Here is a 22,733-nt window from a genome sequence, read left to right as displayed (position 1 = left end):
ACTCCATAATGTCACCAAGGTCCCAATACTAATCAGTTTTCCTCATCACCTTAGGACTTCCTCACAGTTTACGCTGACAAAGGACTGATTGTTTGGAACATATGGCGCAGTTGGTTGATAATCCCCGAGTGCAGCCAGGTATGAATCTGTTTTCAGCTAAGGAGATCAAGAACCGTTACATAATTGGATTTTCATAACCCAATCTGCTTTCCTCCATGTGGATATCATGTGTTGTAGAACTGAAACAGGTGTTTAATTGTGATCTTTATTTCCCTGTTGTCGGGTTTCTGCTTTTTGTTACGTAACATTTCACAGAGCTGGGTGGTAGATTGGTTTGTCTGAGCGATGCTTGTGGCACATTGCAGAAATTATGAACATTTCAGTCAGACCAACAGCGAGAGAGGCCGGCGGGCATTAAATACATTTATGAGGATCCCTTTCAACAACATGGAGCTATTGTTTTTTCCTTGATCAAAACCAGGATTCTATTTTGCTCTGATAACAATAAAATCATTTACTCAACATTTTTCCAAAGAGTATCTGATTGTGAAGACACGAGGGAAAGCCGTCCTTTGTTTTGGACTCTGTAAAAGAAGACCCACCTGGATTTAATGTTTCCCTGGATACAGATGATTTCATGTTGTCCGTGGTGAAACTATCCATCTTCAACACCGCTCTGTTTCTTGAGATCTGTGGATAAATTTGAAATCTTGAAAACAGAAGGTTTCTTGTGTACCCATATGTCTAGATGTCGGATTTCTCTCTCGCTTTGAAGAGACGAAACCAAGTTGATCTCTGAAATCGTGGTTGTGACATTGCAAACTTATTCCTGAAGATGCTGTAAGTGAAGGAACACACGATGCCAGATAAGTCGTTTCTGCAGGCCCGCTGTGACGAACCAATTATGACCTCGGACTGGGGCATCCCTCTGCTCGCAGCCCTGCTCCTGCTGGCCCTGGTCTACGCCTTTCTTTACCTGCCGGCTACCGCCCAACGCGCCCTGCTGGAGCAGGCGCTCAGCAGGAACAACACAACCGTGGCCATGACGAGATCCGAAAGGGAGGGCTGGTTCACGGAGGAATAGGACAGATGGGATGACTTATAATAGAGTGAGACTTTTGACACTGGAGTGGATATTTCTCACAGATGTTGACCTTGAATAGACGATGTGGATTACTCTGCTTTTAAGTATATTCTCAACTATCCTGAAGCACATTGATTTATTAGCTCAGCTATTATATTATGTGGATCAGTTGGATTAACTGCGATCGTGAATCCATCCTCATATACTGTATAGTAGCATTTTCCACTGACAACTGCTGAGGTAAAAAATGACTGAATGATAGACATGTAGCGACTGTTCTTCCCTCCAATTTTTTTCTTGTTACACTTAATACGTAATGATTGCAACAGACATGAATATTCATATCCATTTGCTTTCTCGCCAAGAGCAACAGCGCAATTCTACTGATGACATATACAGTAGGCAACAGATAGGGCTAATGGGCTACCATCAGCCACTAGGTTAGGCTGATCTATGTTAGCTCAGATTAAAAACTAACAAGTAATCGAGACAAAAAGCAGTGAGCAGTTTCAACGTTATTGCTAAGCTTAACGTCATTCTTAATGTTGTCTGTGTGTTTTCAGGCTGTAAGCAAATTTCCCTGTGGGGACAATGAAGTCAAATACCTTTGACCTTTGACCTTTTGATCTGGCTGTAGAAACAAATAGATTTTTTTTTTATTATCATTTGAGTGATAACAACCCTGCCATCTCGCCAAAGCAACACAAGGAATAAGAACACTTAACCAAATGTTGAGCTTCAGTTTCACGTCAGTGCCGGCGACATATTTCAATTGAACTATCCCACCGGTTGTTTGAATTGCCTTTATTAAAAGATACAGGATATTCGATTGGACACAAATATTTGAAGATAGTTACAGGCCGGGGTTTTAAGATACAGACAAATATTCCCAGGACTCTGGTCCTTTAAAAACATCCCTGTAATCACCGTATCTTAAGTATATGGCAACCATTGACATCTGGATATTGCGTTAGTATCTTCTTCTTCTTTTGTTTTTTAATCACATAGAATTTTACAATAAAGTCATAAAAAAGGAAGAGAGAATCTTGCTTAACCATGCAACACCCAACAAGCCTACATTTACAGTTAATCTTAGATCACAACGATTTCAAATGTTTTTCAATGTTCAGTATGCTCAGCAACAATAACAATATCATATCCAAAGACTTAACACTGTAATGATTTCTCTTATTTTTTAAGGGTATTTAGTTCGACCCTTGATATACTCCTAAGACAGTACTCCATGTTTCAGCTACTATCGTTATGTTTCCTTAATGTTCAAAGCAGAATTGTATTCACATTTTGTGTCTTTGATATACGAGAGAGGTTTAGAAAGGGCTTTACTTTGTAAATTTGTACTGAGTATCAAATCCTTAAGGACGTACATGCATCTCTTTCTACAATATGCACAGTTCAGTTACAGTCTGTCATTGGTCTGCCTTTTCAAAATAAAAGCCTCACAAAGACTTAAAATGTGGATGAACCAGAATTCAAAGATAATTCTTCTTACTTTACCGTTTCCTTTATGGATTAAAAAAGAGAATTTCAGGGTCATTTTATTAAAAAAAAATATTTCTTGCTGCAGTTGATGATGTACTGATACTTTTTCTGTGTGAGGCAGAATAAAGAAAAAAAAAAGCCATTTAAAAAAGTAATGATATGAAAGTATTTAAAATATCATAGAAAAAAATGACATTTTTAAAGGAACATTCTTGAACCTTTATTCTTGATCAGTCAAAAGCTCAATCATTTCAAATCTAGGAGGCTTAAATGTTAAAGCACAAACTTTGGCTCTTTGTGTACGTTTCTTTTCTGACTCCAGACAACTGGGTGAATAAAAGTACAAATAAAAGCGATCTAACCCTGAACGCCTGGGCTTTTCTCTTCTTTATATTTTCTAAACCAGGAGTTTTTAAAATCATTCCTAATTTTATTTATTACATTTCAGAACTCAACTTCCCACTATGCATTGGGCGGAGAAATCAGGATGATTAATATTGCCATTGATTTTCGAGAGTTTGATGATGGGCTGTCCATATGAGCTCAGCTATTGAATAATTAGTGGAATTATCTTTTAGCAGTTTGTTGTTTACTCTGTAAAACACAGACACGTGTCACCGGTTTATGTTCATGCTGTAGGATATTTTAAAAACGTGATGATTCTCTGGCAGCTTTTGGATTTAAAGGCAGCTTTTGCAGAATGATTTCTCTTTGAAATGATAAAACAAAAGCTGAGCATCAACCCATTTAACATTTTTTCGTCTCTTCTCTTTAGAAAAGTCAGTTATGCAGATTTAAAAGTTTTCTAAACATCTAATTAACTTCCTATGTGCCTTAAGCTGGATTCCTTTCATCGACTGTTTCTCCAGACCCGTCGTGGCTTTATGATGACTGGATACATAACAAAGATGGGTGGAAGTTATAAAGGGGATCTTACGATTCCAAAAGCCTCATTGTGTGTTACACAGGTTTAAAAAAAAAAAAAAAAAAAAACAGAAGGCAGAGAGACGAGGGGCTGTTTTCTCTGAAGTCATCTAATGGCTTTCAGAAGACATGGACTAAACAAGTCAAGGAAGAGAAAAGCGAGTAGAGAAGAATAAGGAGAGAGATGAGCAGATAGAGAGGTAGAGCGTCAGCCTCTCAGGATGGAGTTGGGGAACTGGGGGAGGACAACAGGGAGGTGAAGGATAAGGGAGAACGAAAGGGAAAGATGGCGTCATCCCTCTCAATCTCTCTGCCGTCATTAATCCCAGTCCTTCTTGATGTCTAAGTTCCAATCCCATGCCAAGTAGACAATCTTGTCGTCGTCAATGAAGCGGGACTTGACCTGATAGTGACCTCGGGACATCATGCCTATGGGGGCTTCATCAAGCGGGCCCACAGACTCGTGCTCCTTCTCCTTAGGGCCATAACTTCCCACCATGTGCGACACCTTTTCCACTGCAGGAAGACACGAGACACAAGTTTATAAACAAAGCTGTGTTCATCTTTCTGCTCAAGAAAATGTGTATTCCAATAAAAACTACACAGTGTTTTCTATCTGTTTAAAAGTATTTTGGAGTTCTAGAAAAGAAGAAAGCTGCGTACAGTTTTTGTCACTCAACTGTACAGCTGTGTGGAAACATATAAACTGCCTTATGTGATGTCATTTAAGTCAACATCACTTGAGCAGAAAATGAGAATTCTTACTTGTGAATCTATGAGAGAAAATCTTTGTGTCTTCTTGTCACATTTCATAATCACCACCACAGTAAACAGCAGATAAATATTCAAGTATTTCCTTCAACAAAGACATTTGGAAAATGACCTTACCGGTAATTCCTTTTCTGCAGGTAACATGATGGTACTTCAAGCCAGAAACAATCTCTCTGTTCACCTGCAGACACACACAGATTCATCAAATCTTTGTCAGACAGTATATGAAAAAAAACAAAAAAAAAACAAAGTACACACTACATTTCCCACAATGCAACTTATCAGCTTATTTCATTAAGAGTCTCTCGTTTACTAAGTGACAACCTCTGTCAAACCTCATTCTTTAATTTGAAATGTAGGCTTTTTGCACAAAATCATCTCAACAAAAAAATGTGATTGCCATGATGACATCACTATGACATCATCAAGACTTTTATTTTTTTTTATAAAGCTTCCTACTTCTCTCTCAGAAAGGGTTTCTGGTTCATTTTTACAGGCTGTGATCAAGTCCTCATGTCGAGCAAACTGTACTTCAGGGATAAATCAATGGAATGACAATAAAATAATTTCATGCAAAACCATTTTTTTATGGTAGATAACACTATCCACTAATACAAAAAAAATAATCATTGGGTTGAGGACTTCATGCTTTTGTGCAGTGATGCAGTTTGCCCTGAAGGTGTCCTCATAACATGCTCTCTGTTTGAAGACAAGTTGCTTCTCCAGCTCTAATCTTTCCTGGCACTGTAAACAGAACAGCACTGTATTCAATATGATAATGGTCTTGTTTGATGTTGTGGTTTGATAGTAAAGCACATACTGTCTTACTCAGCACGGCCTCTCCTCCTCCATCTCTTCAATACTTAATGTGAATACCTGATTATCTTGTTTTCATCTATGCACATTAACAGCGCTCCTTTCTCGTTGTAATGTACAGTAAATCTCTCCATGACTAACACTCCACTGGGACTGCATCCATCCATCTTACCTTGAAGTCTATCTTTAGTCTGTATGTCACTCCTTCCTTTAAGATAAAGGTCTTCTCCTTCAGAGCGTTCAGGTCTCCTGCACAAACAGCAACAATAAACATCACTCAATGTCAAGATGACATCATCTGCTACAAAGTGACTCACTGTGTGATCACACTGCTGGTTTTCTTTTAACCTCGTGAATCATATCACAAAAGAAGACCTGAAGCAATCAGCAGAGGACAAAAGACTTTACATCATTACAAATCGGAATTATGTCAGAGTAACCATCATGAAATACGCCAAAACATACACTTAAAGGTGTAATCCAAAATTGTATTTTTTTTTTTTTTTTATTGGGAGTAATAAAACATTTGATATAACAGATCTGAGGTCACATAAAAATGAAGCAAACAAATAAGTCAACAAGCAAAATCACATTAAAGTGGTTATGACGCGCCCGGTATACGGAGACAGTAGTTCTCAGCACCGAGGTCGGATTTGAATCCGACCTCGGCCCTTTGCTGCATGTCCTCCCCCACTGTCTCCTCCCAACGATTCCTGTCTCTCTTCATCTGTCCTATCCTATAAAGGCAAAAAGTTCCCCCCAAAAAAAATGTATTAAATTGTTTTTTTGGTGTAGTGAAAGCAGCGGCGCTCCATTCAAATTTACAGATCGACAAACACTGACATTTCTCAAGTCCTTTTTTTTGCAACTTTATACTGAGACATAGCCAAGTGTGTTTGCAAATTTCTGGTGAATAAAGACAAGAATACCCAAAATGTGGTGCCGGGGACTTCTGAATATTATTATTTATCTTTTTGCTGATACTTGAATTTCAAATCAAGAATCACATCAAAGCTTAAAATGATTGTGTCCTGACAATCCTACAGGCTACTTCTTTGTGTTTTAATCTCACCATCCATTAGTTAGCCAAATATCAGGCGGCCTGTTAATGACTTAGTCACATCCATTATAAAGGTTTAAGAACAAGAGAGTTTTGAAAAGAAAATAAGAGATCTTTTCCTCATTTGAACAGTCACAAATAAAGTCTGTGTGCGGTGAAATAGATGATATACTTGTATAGATCCAGCTAACCCTTGGCATCAAAAGCCATTGTAAAAGCCCATCACAATCAGAAATGTATCCACTGCCTAATCAGCTTATATCTCAATTTAAACTGGACCATCAGTCCTGAGTGCTTCTTAATAGACGGAAAGGAGGAAGGAAGAGAGGAGATGAAGGAGATACAGAGGAGGAGGAGGAGGGAAGATAAAAGCGGACAGCAGGGATGTGTTGAAGGAGGGAGACAGAAGAGGAGCAACCGACGAACGGCGTCTTAAACTGAAGAACATCTCTCCCCAAAAAGGCGGCAGAGACAGGTTACAGATTTGATTCCCACCGGTGTCATACGTGGTAAAAATAAATGTATGTATGCATATAGGTGAAAGCCTCCAGGGGACTGCATCTTGCCAAGACGAATCTCTGCTTTTGATGACTGTCAGAGGTGTGGGAGTAATACACCACAACATGAAACACTTTAAACGTCCCATTACATAAAATCAAAAAAATGGAAGTCATTTAGCTAATAAAACCGTTCCTCTAGGGGTGAACATTTTTCACTGCCTCGTCTCCTTCTCACTCCTGTCTCATTTAGTCGGTCTCTCTTTCTAAGAACTGTTGCATGAAGCGCTCCTCTCCTTTTGGATTCTTCTCCTCGCCCGTCTCTCTCGTCTCAGGGGACGGGGAGGAAAGAGAAAAAAAAAGGAGAGATGCCGGCCTCCCCTGGGAGCGTCTGACTGAGAAAATAGGTCAGTGTGGAGCGCTGTCTACCTGATCCTCTAACACACACACACACACACACACACACACACACACACAGACACACATCATTTATTCTCATGCAAGGATGCACATGCACAGGAAAGATCTACCCACAGAAAACACAGCTGAAGCTCACATGAGATAACTATTGTACTGCTGCAAAAGGCTAAACAGATTATGGAAATAACAAAGTTAAAAATGCCTGGTACACCAAATAACATCATATTTTTGACTTACTCCAGTAAAGAACTGACTAGCTCTGTGCGTTAGCGGTTAGAAATTTACTATGTAGCACTTACACACAAATGACATCTGAGGCTGATGTAAACATTATATTTGTTAGAGTTCATCCTAAGGTGTGTAAATCAAACTGTTGATGGGAAAGAGGAACTCAACCTTAAAAGATTTCACCCTGACGCAGACGCCTTGATAGTTATCTCTCCTTCTCAGGAGCTGATTGTATGATCAGGAAAGAACCACATCATGTCAAAGGCTCGATTGGAGACATCCGTAACGACAAGATTGAGGTCATAAAGAAGGTCTGATCGGCCTCTAAGAACCACACTGCAACTATAAATCAAAGACATATAACAATGTTGGATTGAAAATAGCAATATGTGTTTTGGGAGACAAACGTTATTATGTTCTTCTACTTCTTCTTTTTCTTTTTTCTTCAGGGGCATATTTAATATATGCTGCTTTTACAGCAACAAAGGTTCAGGCAAGCATGCATTTCTTTAAACAGATTCATCTCTGATCGTTTTTACACCCAATAGAACTCTGATCACACACAGTATTGATGACATAACAATACTGTGAAATAGAAATGTAGCGGCACAGATTGGTGGCTTACATACATACATACAGTAAGCGTGTGTGGGATTGTAGTAGCATGCGTGCTCAGCAGTAGTAACCCTGAAGACCGGAAACATGAAAGTTTAACAAAGCCTGTGCTTATAAATTTAGGGCAGCAGAGCGCTGAAACGTCAGACTCAAGGATACGTCTTTGTGCAGAGCCATTTGGCAGCATGCCACAGAGTGAATAAAACGAGATCCTAGAGCAAAGGGGGTTTGTTACAAAATATGCTTGTGCAGCATTTTTACTGACAGTCGAATGAAAAGAAACACAATATTGCTCAAGAATAAGATAAATAATGGATATTGTTTGGTTAAGACTCATGGAAATGGATGTTTCATGAACCTAAAACGACGTCACAGTGATGCATTTAATGCATAGGTGATAACTGTGTTTGTTACCTAATCAAAAAGAAATGTGTAAAATGCTTCACTGGACATAAAAAAAAAAACATGCTGGGCGAAAAAAAAAGCAAACGCTCTTTGCACCAGCTGCCCTGTTGTCGTCGTCTGTTTTGACGGATAATCTGAGGCTGGGTGCGCTAAAGGGAGTTCACACCTCCTGAAGGCGCGAGGGAGCGGTTAGCAGGTGAGGAGCTATAGGCTGAGACATCCACCCAAACAAACTCATACAAGGTGAAGGGCTCTGATCTGATGGAAAAAAAAGAGACAATTACCTCTTCTACAGTACAGTGTATCTGACCCGGGGTTTTGCCACCCTTTCTTCTCCGTCTCGCTAGTACACACACACACACACCCACACATGCAGAGCAGTAAATGCCCATTAGCAGTTAGAGCTCCTACTGCAATGGTAACACAGCCTACAGTGTATAATGAGCTCTCTAATGCATTCAGCCTCGGATGGAAAGTCCATTTCACGTCCAGCCTGGTGCCGGCTCGGCTATCACGGCTGCAACGCGATACGCCGAGCATGATGGATTATTACGCTGCTGCTCAATACTGCTCAACAGATGAATGATTAAAGATGACTTTCTCTCACACAGCACTGAGCAATTTCTCTTCTCCTCTTTAGCGCGGCGGCACAAGCGCACAAATTCATCAACATTTAACAGAATCTACATTTTTACAGCTTCACTGGGAAATGTAAAGAAGGCTATTTTTCACTGTTTGATCAGCGTTGCTTAACTACACAGCTTATGCAGCGGTCTGGATTCAGTGATTTGGTGCGTCGCAATACTTAGGCAGGATCAGCACAAGTAAGGGAAACCAAATTCCTCTTCAGCTTAAAGATTTCTGCTCATTTTAGGGCAAATGAGTCATGTTTAGACCTAAAGACAGACATGTGACATCATCAATAGCAGAGTGATACCACGTATTTAAAAATGAGTCCTTATCTTTTGCAGCCAGCCTCAAGCAGACACTCAAGGAAATGCAATGTTTTCTACTTCCATAGTGGCTTGCTTCTTGGGTATGATGTCATATTTGCGCTTTCTGGTCTCTGTTGTCATTTCAAGTAAACTTGAACTCCTCTGTAGCAACTAGAAACTATTTCCTGGGCTGGTAAGTACTCCCTGTGATGGTGTGTAAACGCCTCATGTTTATGAAAGCTGAAATGCTCCTTTAGTCCACGCTTCAATTTGTAACGGTCTTCCTGCCAGACATTTGTAGCGCTCAAATCCAAGTAGAGATTATTCAATTGATCTTCCATCCGCCTCTCTCCTTTCTTCATCATCTGTGATCGAGACCAGATCTGAAGGCCTCAGATCCGTCTGGAGCTGAAGAACAGCAGGCTCTTACCTTTTTTTTACGCAATTCGGCACACCATCCATTACACACATACTTTCTATCACAGTGTGTTTGATGCAGAGCGAAAGTCAGTATCTCCTAGCAACCAGATGACCTTTGAGCAGTCTGTGATTTTGTCTCGCGTTTCGTGAATGTGCATGTTTTTTTTATTGTGGGTGCAGTCGGCGGGGGAATCCTCAGACAAAGACAAATCCCTCCTTGACACACACACACACATACACACCCTCTTTCTTATAACACTGACTGTGGACTGTCCAGCTATACAGACCAAGTATGGCCCACCCGTTTCTTGTCAACTTGAAAATTTAAAAAAAATATATGGATTCAAATATTGACATTATTGTACTTTTGTTTTGATGTATTTAATTTAATGATAAAGCAGGACTTGTATCTATGTATGTTTACCTATCCATGAGGGCTCCTTCACATACTGCAAAGGCAATGGGTCTGTACTGTACCCTCTCTTTGACCCATCAAATGTTTGTTTCTGCACCCAACAAACACACACACACACACACACACACACACACACACACACACACACACAACAGACACTCATGAACACACGAAAAAGCCACGACCCAGAAACACAAACTGTTAAACCCATTCATCAAACCACCCTGACACACACGAATCAACGATAGGTGAACCTGCACACACACACACGCACACACACACACACACACACACACACACACACACACACACACACACACACATACATGCTTGCAAACACACATGTACGAACTAACGCATTGAAGCAAGTGACATAATCTCTTTGCAGCCATCTGATTATCATGCACATTACAGTACACACACACACACACACACACACACACACACACACGCTTAAAAAGAACTCGAAGCAGCCTCACTCCCCTGCATGTCGCCTTCCCAGGGGGGAAATGTCGATACTGCCCACTAAGCAAACATTTAGCTGTCTCTCCTCTCCAGCGTGGACACACCCACTGCAGTCTCTCTGCACAGAAAATGCAGCACGCCTCGCTCCAGTGAAAACCTGTGCTTTTAAGTCACTATATAGGAAGCGATGGCGTGCCAGTACCATACAAGATCCATAACATTAATGTTTGAGTGTTCGATTGAATGCACGGGGTGTGTACCTGTCAGGTCCATGGTGATTGGTTCAGGAGCAGTGTCACACAGCAGGGTAAGTCTGGTCACCTGGACGTTAGGTACAGAGAGGTCTGGAGATAAAAGACAGTGTAATTATTATAGTATCAGTGTTCTTCATTTTAATACACACCACATACATTACTTGTTGGGAATATTCCTTATTTGTTGTTTTACATACTCATCTCAGATCTTAGCATAAAGACTGAAAGCAGGTGGAAATAGCTAGCTCTGCAGGAAAGACTCCTTAAAACCAGAAATGTTTTTGCTTGAATATGTTGGGTGTCAAAACTATTAGATGTTAGCGCTTGAAGGTAACCGTCCAGAACAATGAACACACCCACCTGTAGGCACAGGTAACTTCCCCAGCAGGGTCTGCTTGTACTTGACCAGACTCTGGTCCTCTTTGTCCAGTCCCTGGATCTCCTCCAAAGACTTCTGGGCAGGGGGGTTGTAGTTCAAATTTCTCTCGTCCTCCTCATCCTCAATTGGTAAATCCTTCTTGTTAGCCATCACACCTTCCAGAAAGAAACATTGAACGATTACAAACAAGTCACAGTGTGTGTGACGTACCAACATACCAAATACTCTCCCTCCCTTGCGCATGCAGCAGTTTTAGCCGATCTAACGTTTTTTCAAAGTTCAGCTTCTTTAAAACAGGCAACTGCTTGGGCCTAAATATGGACTATAGAGACACTTTAATGCATAACACCCGCTAAAAAAATGTGTTGCTGTCAGATTATTTATAACATAATGGGGATGAACGCAGCTTGGAGGGGCCCCCTTTGAATTTTTTTTCCCTTGGGCCCCAACAGACACCAAAATCATCACTGATCAGAACTCATATTTGAACCTGTTGATTTATTTTGTTTGGATTGGCCATTATCACAGTGAAGGGAGTAAATGAATGAACTTCTTATTGGTAAAAAAAAATCATTGTTTTTCTAAATTTAAGATAAGAAACTGTTAAAAACTGTGGGCTGACAACATACTTACAAAACACAAGTATCATTACTGTACCTACAACGCTATCAAAAAAGTCAAATAAGAGCAGATAGTCAAAAACTCAACCAACACAGGCAAGAGTGCATTAATAAGGCATATTACTCTACGCAGGGCAGCTCCAGCTATCCGGGGTTTGATTTCATCTGGGATTTTTGATTCAATATCAAATTTCATTATAGCCTCTCCACCTCATCTGTACCCCATCATCAGATTGGATACATGCAGACTGGAATATCTAAAATAACTGGACAAACGTGACAGGTCAAACGACAGACAGTGGACACACCCGATTAGTGCAGGTTATGAACACGGTCAACCAAACTGTCAGCGTGTTTAAGTCTTAATATTCCTACTTCTTGTGTGTTTCTGAGTCTTTTTGCTACAGCACACACTTTCTTAATCACAGCATCAGTATGTGTTTTAATGGCCTTCATATGTTTGAATGTATTTTATCGTTTTTATTTCTGCTATCAGTTCTCTGCGCTGCACTTTGGTAAGTGTTGTTTTAATAGCGCTCTATAAATAAAGTGCGTTAGATCGGATAAAAGGTTGCTGACAATAGTCCTTTTTTTACACTCAAATCTGTGGTCATGAAATAAACCAACAAGTAGCATATTTTAACCACTTCAAGGTGAAGGAAAGATGCAAAGTCTTTGCTTTTCTATCAACAACTTACAAGGACAACACCCACACACACACACACACACACATGCAGAGCAGAGCAGAGATCGTTTGGTACAATAAATGTTACATGGCTGCCAACACAGATTCACATTGCATACCTCTAGAATGCAATTATCCCGAGAAGAGAACCCACAGACACAAACTGTGCTGGAAGTCTATTTACTGTGCTGTAATAGCTTCCTGTAATGGCCTCTGGTTCTGTTTTAACTGTTCATAATGAGACGGCTCGGTGTACATCAGCTCCGAGCTGAGCTGAAAGATAATTGGATGAGAAAGACGGTACACAATTGCGCACACACTTCAGCTCCCCCCCCCCACACACACACACACACAAAGTGCATATGAATGTGCAGTCACACAGTGTTTATACAGATTTCAGATATCAAAGATGTTAAACGGGGACACAGAGGCCGAGCATATAGGTGTCCACAAACACACACACACACACACACACACACACACACACAGTTTTCTGCTTTTCTCGCACACTCTCACTCTGTGTTTGTAGCAGCACCCCACCCAATCAGGGCCAAACACGACCAAGTTTGTCAGTATCCATGGCAACTCTTTCAACTCTCTGTGCGGTGACATCACTTTTGCTGCAAATCTATTTTATGTGACAGAAAAATACACAGTAAAGCGTTCACTTTCACCTGCCACAAGAGAGAGCCATGGCACATCTTGTTTTATTACACTCTGCACTTACACACACACACACACACACACACACACACACACACACACATATATACAACAGCACACGAAGGTGCATCTTTATTAATCAAACAGGAAGGTTTTCTCTGAGGGTTTAAACACTCTTGTGGTAGTTTTTTTTTTATAACCAATCTTAAGCTAAAAATGTTTTCTCATCATATAATGGTAGTCAATGACCTCTTGATGTATTTCAAATTGAAACTGTTGTTTGCAGCCTTTAAGATGATGGTTTTCACAAGTGGGTTTACAGAAGATTATGGCATCGGCCTTGTGGTTTTAAAATCGGAAATGAAATATGTTAAACTGAAAAAAAAGATGGAAAATTTTGCAGTCAAAAGTTGCAGTAAAAAAAATGTAAAATGTGTACACAGGACCAGACTTTGGTATCTGTGGTGTTCTGGTTCAAGATTGTAGTATGTTTTTTTTTCTTTGGTGTATGTCGTCTGTAAAGAGAGCAAAAGCAGGAGGACATTTATCAGCTCTAATGATATCGAGGCTCCCATGGAAGGGAGTCTAAAAACTATTTATGAGTCTCAAGAATTTGAACTTGAGCAAAGAATCTGCTTGACGCTGTGTCGTGAAATTGGCACGACGATTTGAAAATGTGTTTCCTTTTCACCTTGAGGGCAGATCTGACAAAGCTTCCGATTTTACTTTGAACAGATCTGCATCATACCGTTGATATTTTCTGCAAACTTAAGACCTGGTAATTGCAAATAAATCACAAGGAAGTCAATTTCTTTTTGTGGTTCATACAACCTAAGTTAGCCACAGAGAAGCATCTGTGCAAAACTGAGACTCAACAGAGACAGATCGAACAGACGCTTTAATAAACTAAATAACAAGCACTTCTTTTACAGACATGTCTGGATAGGAGATTCCACTTTGCTTTCACATGGCTTCTTCTGAAGTTGTTAATTGGACTGTAAGCGCTGCAGGTACAGAAAAAGAGGGCTAGAGTCCTATAAGGCTAACGGCTGATTGCACCGAAATGACCGAGAAGTTGACCATATTTCCCAGAGGCATCAACATGATGACAGTTCATGGGTTATGAGATTGGCCACATTGTATAAAAAAAAGACGTTTTGGAGATTGAAAAAAAAAAAAACGAGGTAAAAATGTTGCATTCAGGACATAAACTATGGAAGATTTTCTGTGTATTTTACTGCTTGCCAAAACACGAGGAAGCATCTTAATTAAGTCTGAACATGCAGGGATAAAACCTACCATATTGTGTGAATCTGGTGTTAAAAATCTGCTGCTAACAACATTTGTTAGCCAGCACAGTGTGTGCATGTGTAAGCTTGTGTGTGTGTGTGTGTGTGTGTTCATGTGTGGATATGTTTGTGGTCCCTTCAACTGTTTTTAGCCCCCCGTCTGTGATGTGATATTAACTTGTGGATTTTCTTTGATGCCTGTCAAACTGCCTCATTACCCCAGCTGCTTCTGGAATAATCTTCTGCATCATTACACATGTGCCTTCTGTAAAATATGTGCTACAAGTGTAAACTGGCACACAGTGATGCTGCAGAAACGCAAAAAAGAAGAAGAAAAAAAAAGCATGGTGATTGGAACAATTAACGTTTTGACCTTTTTTTTAAACACAAAAAAAAGTGAGAGGGATGCTACTGGGAAAAAAAGACCTCAGTTATTTGTTACCTTTAAAAATACATGAATACCTGGTTTGTGTTCATTATTTAACAGAACCAGAAAGTAACCAAACTGCAACCCTTGTATCCTCAAATATCCAGTTAATGCAACATGATTTCTCTTCTTATGTCTGAGTAAAAAGTACAAAACAATATCTCAGAATTACTTTTTCATCGTGACAGATTTTAACGAAAAGACCAAAGTTTGAACCCTGTTGCCAAATCAAATTTGCAACAACAAAACAAAAAAATAAGAATCTCGTGCCAGCGAAACAACCACAAGAATCTGACTCAGTGTTCATCTGCGTAACAAAACAGCTAAACTAACATGTTGGGGGAAAATCAACAATGCAATCTGTTTGGCAGGGGGAAACATGGCTTCAGGGTAAGAAGTATTGGAAGAGGGCTGCATAACATGGGACCTCAAAAACACACAATCAAACATTTGTTCATCTGTTGGCTCCCTGTTGCCATGAGACTTCAACGAATGTGCATATTTTTTTGTTATTCCTGTCTTATACAATGTCCAGGATCTAGAGCTGCCAAGTCTCACACACTGACCGTGATCGTCACACAACTGAGCATCCACCAAGGGGACAATAAAGTGTATCACATTGTATCGACCCACGGTCACATGCTAATGCTTCTCCCATTTCATAGAATGAGAATCATAAATATCCCTTTTTTTTTATCTGTGTATGTTCTCAGTAATCCAGGTCATGGTAAAGCTTGCTCCAAATGCAACTGTTGTTGCTAACACTTAGCTAACACATTTAGCTCTTAGCATAAAAGCTTTAAAAACATCAAAGTTGGGTCTAGCTGGGAAAAGGGGAAGCCTTATTTTATTTCTGAGAAGACTGATTTAACTCCCATGGCTGTATGATGATTAGGCTACAAGGGCTAATAATAGCCAGTATAGCTAGAAAGCTTAGCTTAGCACAAAGACTGACATCTGATAACAGCAAGCTGGGCTCAGTACAAAAGTGTCACATCACACTGCTTCACACTGCGTTGCTCGGAGGCTGTAAGGACACTCAAAGCAATTGAATCAAGCTGATTTTGTTGCTGACCCTCGCTCGAGTCCAGTTATCTTTTCACACCGTTATAATTGGTTATGATGAAAATTGTCAGAGGTGGGAAGGCCGCGTTTCTTTCATGCCAAAGCTACCTATTGTGTGCAGTAAGTCTGTAAGCTAAGCTACAAGCTGCTGACAGATAAAAGAGGAGTATTAATAATCTAATCATACTTTCTACCCAACAGCAAATAGACATTAGTATAATAAGGCTTCAATAATAATCATTTAATTATTCATTGAAAACATAGCCTTAATATTATCATAAAGAAAAAGGACATGTTTAACTTTATCTACACTTTAAGAAATTCATTCTAAACAGCTTTCCTTTAGCTTGAGCAGCCGTCCTCTATTTTCATAATTAATTTCTGTCTGCCTTCTCTTCCCTTAACCCAGATAACTGCTCACTGTGTCAGGAAAACACTTCTTTCTCACTACACTGTGTGTGTGTGTGTGAGTGTGTGTGTGAGTGTGTGTGTGAGTGTGTGAGTGAGTGAATGTGTGCCCAAAGCGTGGATTTGCTGTTTTTTATCGTCCTGTGAGGCCTGCTGTCACCGCTCTGTTCTAATACTATAACTAGACCTCTGGGACGCTGTGACACACATATACAAAAAGAGAGAGAGACACACACACACACACACACACAGGAGGATAAAATGAATCTTCCAGGGTTCTGCAAAACCAATAAAAGCTTTTACACCGCAGGAAAAAAAAAAGCAGTAAAGGAGGAATGATCAGCATAACAGCATTACAGCAGCGGGGATTTGCTTCAGTCTCCGGGGCTGCTGTCAGTGCGTGGCCTTTTCCACCGTAACACTGAGAATCGATCTGTCACCTGCAAGATATCCGTGCAAGGCTGCTGACAAACTATCAACACAGGAGACACTCGTAAAACTTCATCACACAAGCCAGCAAAAAGATAGAGCCATATTTGATGACGTGCTGAGATGACAAATAAGAGCCAGCTGTGACGTCATGTCCCGGATGCTGCAGATTCTGTAGAAAATATGAAATATCTTTAACTTGTATTGTTGCAGTCGTTCAAAGTGTTGCTGTGTAATGCAGAGGTTTAACCTAAGATATGTGTGTGTTCAGATGAGATGTCCTCTTAAGAAGAAACATTAAATGAACATAAATCAGTAAAAACGCATCACAAACAGCAACTAAAGAGGAGGAATTTTCTTGCCACTGTAACCTTGCTAAGTGCTGTGCTCATGACCGTTTAACATTGGGCCTTTGTAATAAAGCAGCGAGTAAGGTCTTTCACCGGCTCTTTTGTAATATTATACAACAAAGTAAAGTGTCTAGAGAGGAAAGCTTTGGCGTTTCCTTCAAATACGAATCGAAATGGAAGATGATTGAAGAACATCCGCTGCTGGACTTGAGAATCAACCATAAACTGTACAAAAGGTGAACATCTCTCATACATTGGTGTCTGAAGTGGCGGTACCAAGCCCGACGATGGCGGTGGCCATATCGGAAAATGCTGAGTCAACCCTCCTTTTTTTATCAGTCTAGAAGCAGACCAAGAGATCCGAGGTGAGCCTTAAGCCTCTTTGCAAACAGCGACATGTCAGCCAACTCGGCAACGCCCATAATTATGCAAATGTTTAAATAACTCTTAACCTTAGTCAGAAAAAACAGATGCATAACTCTGTACAGTTTTTTTGTTTCCAATAAAGAATGAACAATAGAGAACTATTTTTTTTTTTTTTAAACAGACACTGTAAACATTTATAATTCTGCTGTAAAAATGGGCATTTAAATATGGGACCCAATTGGGAGTCCTTGGCTTTTTTAGCCAGCCTCAAGTGAACACTAGAGCACTTCAACACCGGCTTTAATTCTTCAACGCCGGAGGTTGCTGCTCAGACTTAATGTGGGACCTTTGGATTGTTCTTTGCTCAGAAAGGTAACAGATATTTCACACTTTAATTCAGGTAAGTTTCCATTTTGATCAATGGAAAGCAAGATCAATGCTGTTTTTTTTTTTTAAACGTAGAAAGCATTCTCACTTTGTTTTTTTTTTTGAAAGACAAGAGTGGAGTAAAAGAAAATCTATAGTGACATATTTAGCCCTCAATGGAAAAGAAGCAATGTGAATATACATCAACCCCTATAATTAACCTCCTCCCATGTAATGATTCTTACACACACACACACACACACACACACACACACACACACACACACACACACACACACACACAAGCACCACGCAGTAATCTGTCCACAGCGGCCCCATCAGCCGGGTTCAGACGGCAGCTTGTCTAATTGACTGATTTGATTGGTCTCGTATGTGTCTGCTCACCCAGACGATCTCATTTCTCACGACGAGCACAGAAGAGAAAAGGAGGAGGGATGAAGTCAGGTACAGTAAACTAATGTGCCCGCGTGTGTACACGACCAGCGAGAGTGAGCAGGTAGATTAGGAAGAGGGGAAGAAGGAACGCATGTGAGACTGAAGGATGGTAGGCTGTGTTATTTAATCTGACGGCGGGAGAAGGAAATAAGAAGGGAGATACAGGAGACAAAAGGAGAGAGCTCGGGAGAACAAGGTGGAGGTAAAATCAAAAAGACTTAGGAGGAAAAAAAGGGAGGATGGAACAATGTGTGAGTTAAAAAAATGAAGAAAGAGAAAAAAAAAAAAAGGAGAAAGGAATTCAATTAGCCTGTTTGAACGCCAAATGACCGAGCTTGTGTTGTTGGTTGACAGCTGATGAAGAGAGTTGCCACAAGGGCCTCACCCACTCTCTGTCTTTACCACAGCACACACACACACACACACACACACACACACACACACACACACACACACTTCTTCTTTCCTGGAAACAGCTGCTGACACAAGACGTTGATCTCATCCACTAATATTGCCTTTTGTGTTCTTTCATTTTAACCCCTCTCCTTCTCCCGTTCAGCTCCCACCTACTCGTCCTCCTTTAACCATTCGTCCCTCTCCATCTCAGCGTTCGTCGTCTTCTTCTTCTTTTCACTTTCTTTTGCCCCCTACGATCTTCTTTTTTTTCGGGTTTTTGTCAGCCTCCTTCCTTTCTCGCTTCGTCATTTCGGCTCCTCGCTCCTGCCATTTATCTTCCTCTCGGTCTCCTCCCACGTTCCCTTTCAAAAAAATCTCGTCCTCCTCCTCCTCATTTTTCAAAATTCAATCTCAGCCAAGTGTTTTTGACAAGACTCCATGTGTCATTTCCACAAATACCTTGCTCAGATACAGCAAAAGCATCCGCGCATTACGTTTAATTAATTTTCCTGTGACGAGTTATTTCTGTTTAATTTTATAAGTCTCAGGATCTCGACTTATTCATCCCCTCATCTTGGGTCAATAACCTGGTATACCCATTATTAATAGCAGCCTTATTCAGACTGATGTTTCAAGCAGCGATATGTACGCCCCTGTGACGTTTGACTTCAATCTGAATATCATGGAGGCGTAATAGGGGAAAGAAGTGATCCCCCCCTCTGTAGGGTCTTTGGATGTAGTAACAGCGGCGTTACAGAGGCAGTATCAGCAGAACCAGCGAGTGAGCACAGCGCAGTGTGTGTGTGTGTGTGTGTGCTTGTCTGACTGCGTGTGTATGTGGAGCTCCCGCTGTGCCGTGCTCTCTCAACGCCGAGCGAATATGAATGTTCAAAGACGTCAAGACGGATGAGCTTAGTTGTGGTGCTATTACAAAAATCAGTCTGAAAAGGTCTTAGGTTGAATTCTGGAGATACCAAAGCTTGTATTTAATTAATAACGGGACAGTTATCTGGTGATCTAAAAAAAACAAAACATCAGGCTGGTCACTGTGATAGGCCAGACGACATGCTGCCCACACTTATGAGGAAAGTTAAGCATATTAGTTAGCATATTTCTGTTTGTTGTGTACTTTGCAACTCTAGGGATTCACTATAAATAAGTCAAGATCTCGAGAATACAACAAAAATCACTCGTTTTAACAGAGAAAATAGACTGTATTGATTTATGTCCACTTAGGGCTTCCGTACTAATCCCTTAAAGTTCCTAGCTCAGAGTTTCTACTTCCTAAAAGCTGGGTTTTTGTTGTTGTTGTTGTTTTGTTACTGGCATTAAAAAACACATGAAAAAGCGATGGTAGCATTTCTTGTTAGGACATTCAAACAGCAAACACAACGATGAAATGCTTCAGTGGTGTTTCGAAAGCGACTGCTGCAGGTGAAGTTTAGGACATTCTTCTACCAGAGAACCGGACAGCTGATGGTTTTGTGCCTTTCTTCATCTGCACATCCAATTTTTTTCTTTGGTTAACACCTGCATTTGAAGTGTCGTCATCTGTATTTATTGATATTTTGTGTGTTTGTTTCAGGAGAGCAGCAACACCTCAGCTGAGAGCAGAGAAAACAGGACAACACTTCCACCTACTCGCCGAGGTGGACCTACAACTTTCGGGGTAATTGTCGCCACTCGAGATTATTCCCAGAAAGGACTTGATATTCTGTTTGTAATTCTTAATTAGTGATGAGCGAAATGGAAAGTTGTGACTTTCTGTGACTTTTTGAATCGTGAATGGGGCAGAGCGATCAATTCACAAAACTATTTGAAATTTAAAAAGTAAATGGAGTTGATTATTCCTGGCTTACGTGACTTTCTTATCGAAAATGATCCCTGGTGGGTTTTGTCTGTTTCCTTCTTTGCAATAGTCACTTTCTCTCTCCCCTCCTCTCTCTCTGTTTTTGTGTCCTTGTCTTTGAAATAACTTCACACACTTCTTCTCCTTTCTTGGTTTCTTTCTGTCTCTCTCCATCTTTGGCTTTTCCCACTTTCTTACAAAATACACATTTTTAAACACACACACACCTGTGTGAGGGGGAACCCCAGGTCTCTTCCACCATCTGTAACTGCTAAGCAATGCTGCAGTGTGCTAAGTTAGCATGTGCACACACACATACACACACACACACACACACACACACACACACACACACACACACACACACACACACACAATCACACAATCACACAAAGAGATAAATTAGAGACTGTTGCAAACAAAAAATGAAAAAAAAGAGCAGACAATAGTAACATCATCTCTAGGCATTTGGCATACGCTGTGTCATTTCTCACACACAGACCCACACACACACACAGACCCACACACAGACCCACACACACACACACACACACACACACACACACACACACACACAACACACACACACTAAAACACTCCCTTCTCTGCTGACATTTCCCACGAACACTCAACTCTTTGCATAAATGTATATATGAGCAGAAACGTAATCACAAAGCCGGCACACACAGCAAACACAGAGCACACATGCACACAGGGTGTGTGTGATCAATAGCTATTGATCTACCACCTTCAGCTTGTCTTGGCAGCGCCCCATGTTGGACATTAAAATGTCCACACCCGCCAGGATAGAGACATACTGCACGCGCGCACACACACAATCACAGACCTGAGCACAAACACAGATGATTTGAATTTGATGTCAGTCTATGAATGTTTTTAAACCACAGAATATTCTAAACTGGATCAGTGAAGTTAAACTAATTCATAAGAGCATTTAAAACACACATATACACACTCACAGACACACACACACACACACACACACACACATCCACCCCCTCACCTCTGTAGCACATAGTAAGCCACAGCAGCTCCAGCACCTGACCCCCGAACTCACACACGTCCAATCCCAGCATGGTGCCTCTCTGCGGGGCTGTGCTCAGTGCGACGGCTGGCAGGAGAAAAACCAGAGAACCGGGTGGTGGTGGTGGTGGTGGTGGTGGGGGGGGAGGGGGGGACCTCCACAGGTAGCAACAAAGTATCAGAGCAGGAAAAAAATCCACAAAAGAAAGTCTTAGATTAGAAATAGAAAGGGGGACTCAGACAAGCATGTCCTCCTTACAAAAAAAAAATGTTTTAAAAATGTAGTTTGAGGGGTTGAAGGGGAAGAGGAGAAAACGTGGTGGCGTAAGAGAGAGAAAAATAGGGAGGGTATCCTTTGGTGTAGGTGTGGGTGTGATGGGGATGTGTGTGAGCGAGAAACAGAGAGAGAGAGAGAGAGAGAGAGAGAGAGAGGAGGAAGACAGGGAGGGAGGGTGAGGAAGCAGCAGCAGACACTATTAGCAGCCTCTCTTTTCTTCTTCTATTTCCACAGCAAAGAAGCCAAAATGCTAAGTGTCAGCAGAAGATGCTAAAAGCTAACGCTGGCCGTCAGACGCTGGTTCAGCAGGCAGAGCTGCCTGAAGCCGCATGTGTGTGTGTGTGTGTGTGTGTGTGTGTGTGTGTGTCAGACGCTGGCTATCGATTCACAGCGGACCCCTCCCCTCCTACATCCCTCCCTCCTCTCCTCTCCTCCTCGTGTCATCATCCCAGAGACTGCAATGAGCTCATCCTTTACCCCCCCCTTCTCTCTCTCTCTCTCTTCTCCCTCCCTCATTTACTCCTCCTCCTCCTCACCTCCTCCTCCTCCTTTTGCCCCTCTTTTTCTACAACTCATTCCTTCTCACGCTACCCCCTCCTCAACTCTTTCCTTGCTTTAATTTTCCTCTTAATTTTTCAACACTTTTCCTGAATTCTCGCGCGGCGTCCACTCTCTCCCTCCACCTATTCATCACTGTGTCACGCCATTTCTCTCTCTCGCCCTCTGTCTCTATTTATCTCCCTTTCCTCCCTCCCTCCTCCTCCCTCCTCCTCTTCTTCTTCTTCTTTATCTCCCTGACCACACCCTGTCAGGAGTGCTGCTTCAATCATGACAGTTAGTTTCATCTTTTTTTTT

At 41.0% G+C, this 22,733-nt stretch overlaps 1 protein-coding gene across 1 annotated transcript; it reads right to left on the bottom strand.

The window, feature by feature from the left end:
* Positions 1 to 1,873: 1,873 nt before the first annotated feature.
* arhgdig (Rho GDP dissociation inhibitor (GDI) gamma) lies at positions 1,874 to 22,299 on the bottom strand. Its single transcript, XM_061026538.1, has 6 exons — positions 21,582 to 22,299; positions 11,170 to 11,343; positions 10,816 to 10,899; positions 5,268 to 5,344; positions 4,397 to 4,460; positions 1,874 to 4,024 (listed from the first exon to the last, which is right to left on the bottom strand). Exons 1-6 carry the CDS (start codon positions 21,652 to 21,654, stop codon positions 3,828 to 3,830), a joined length of 669 nt encoding a protein of 222 aa, XP_060882521.1. The 5' UTR covers positions 21,655 to 22,299; the 3' UTR covers positions 1,874 to 3,827.
* Between the last annotated feature and the right edge of the window lie 434 nt (positions 22,300 to 22,733).

Source organism: Labrus mixtus, chromosome 20 (genome assembly GCF_963584025.1).
Source record: "Labrus mixtus chromosome 20, fLabMix1.1, whole genome shotgun sequence".
NCBI classification, from domain to species: Eukaryota; Metazoa; Chordata; class Actinopteri; order Labriformes; family Labridae; genus Labrus; species Labrus mixtus.
Note: the sequence above shows the minus strand (reverse complement) of the source record. Positions and strands in the feature narration are given on the sequence as shown.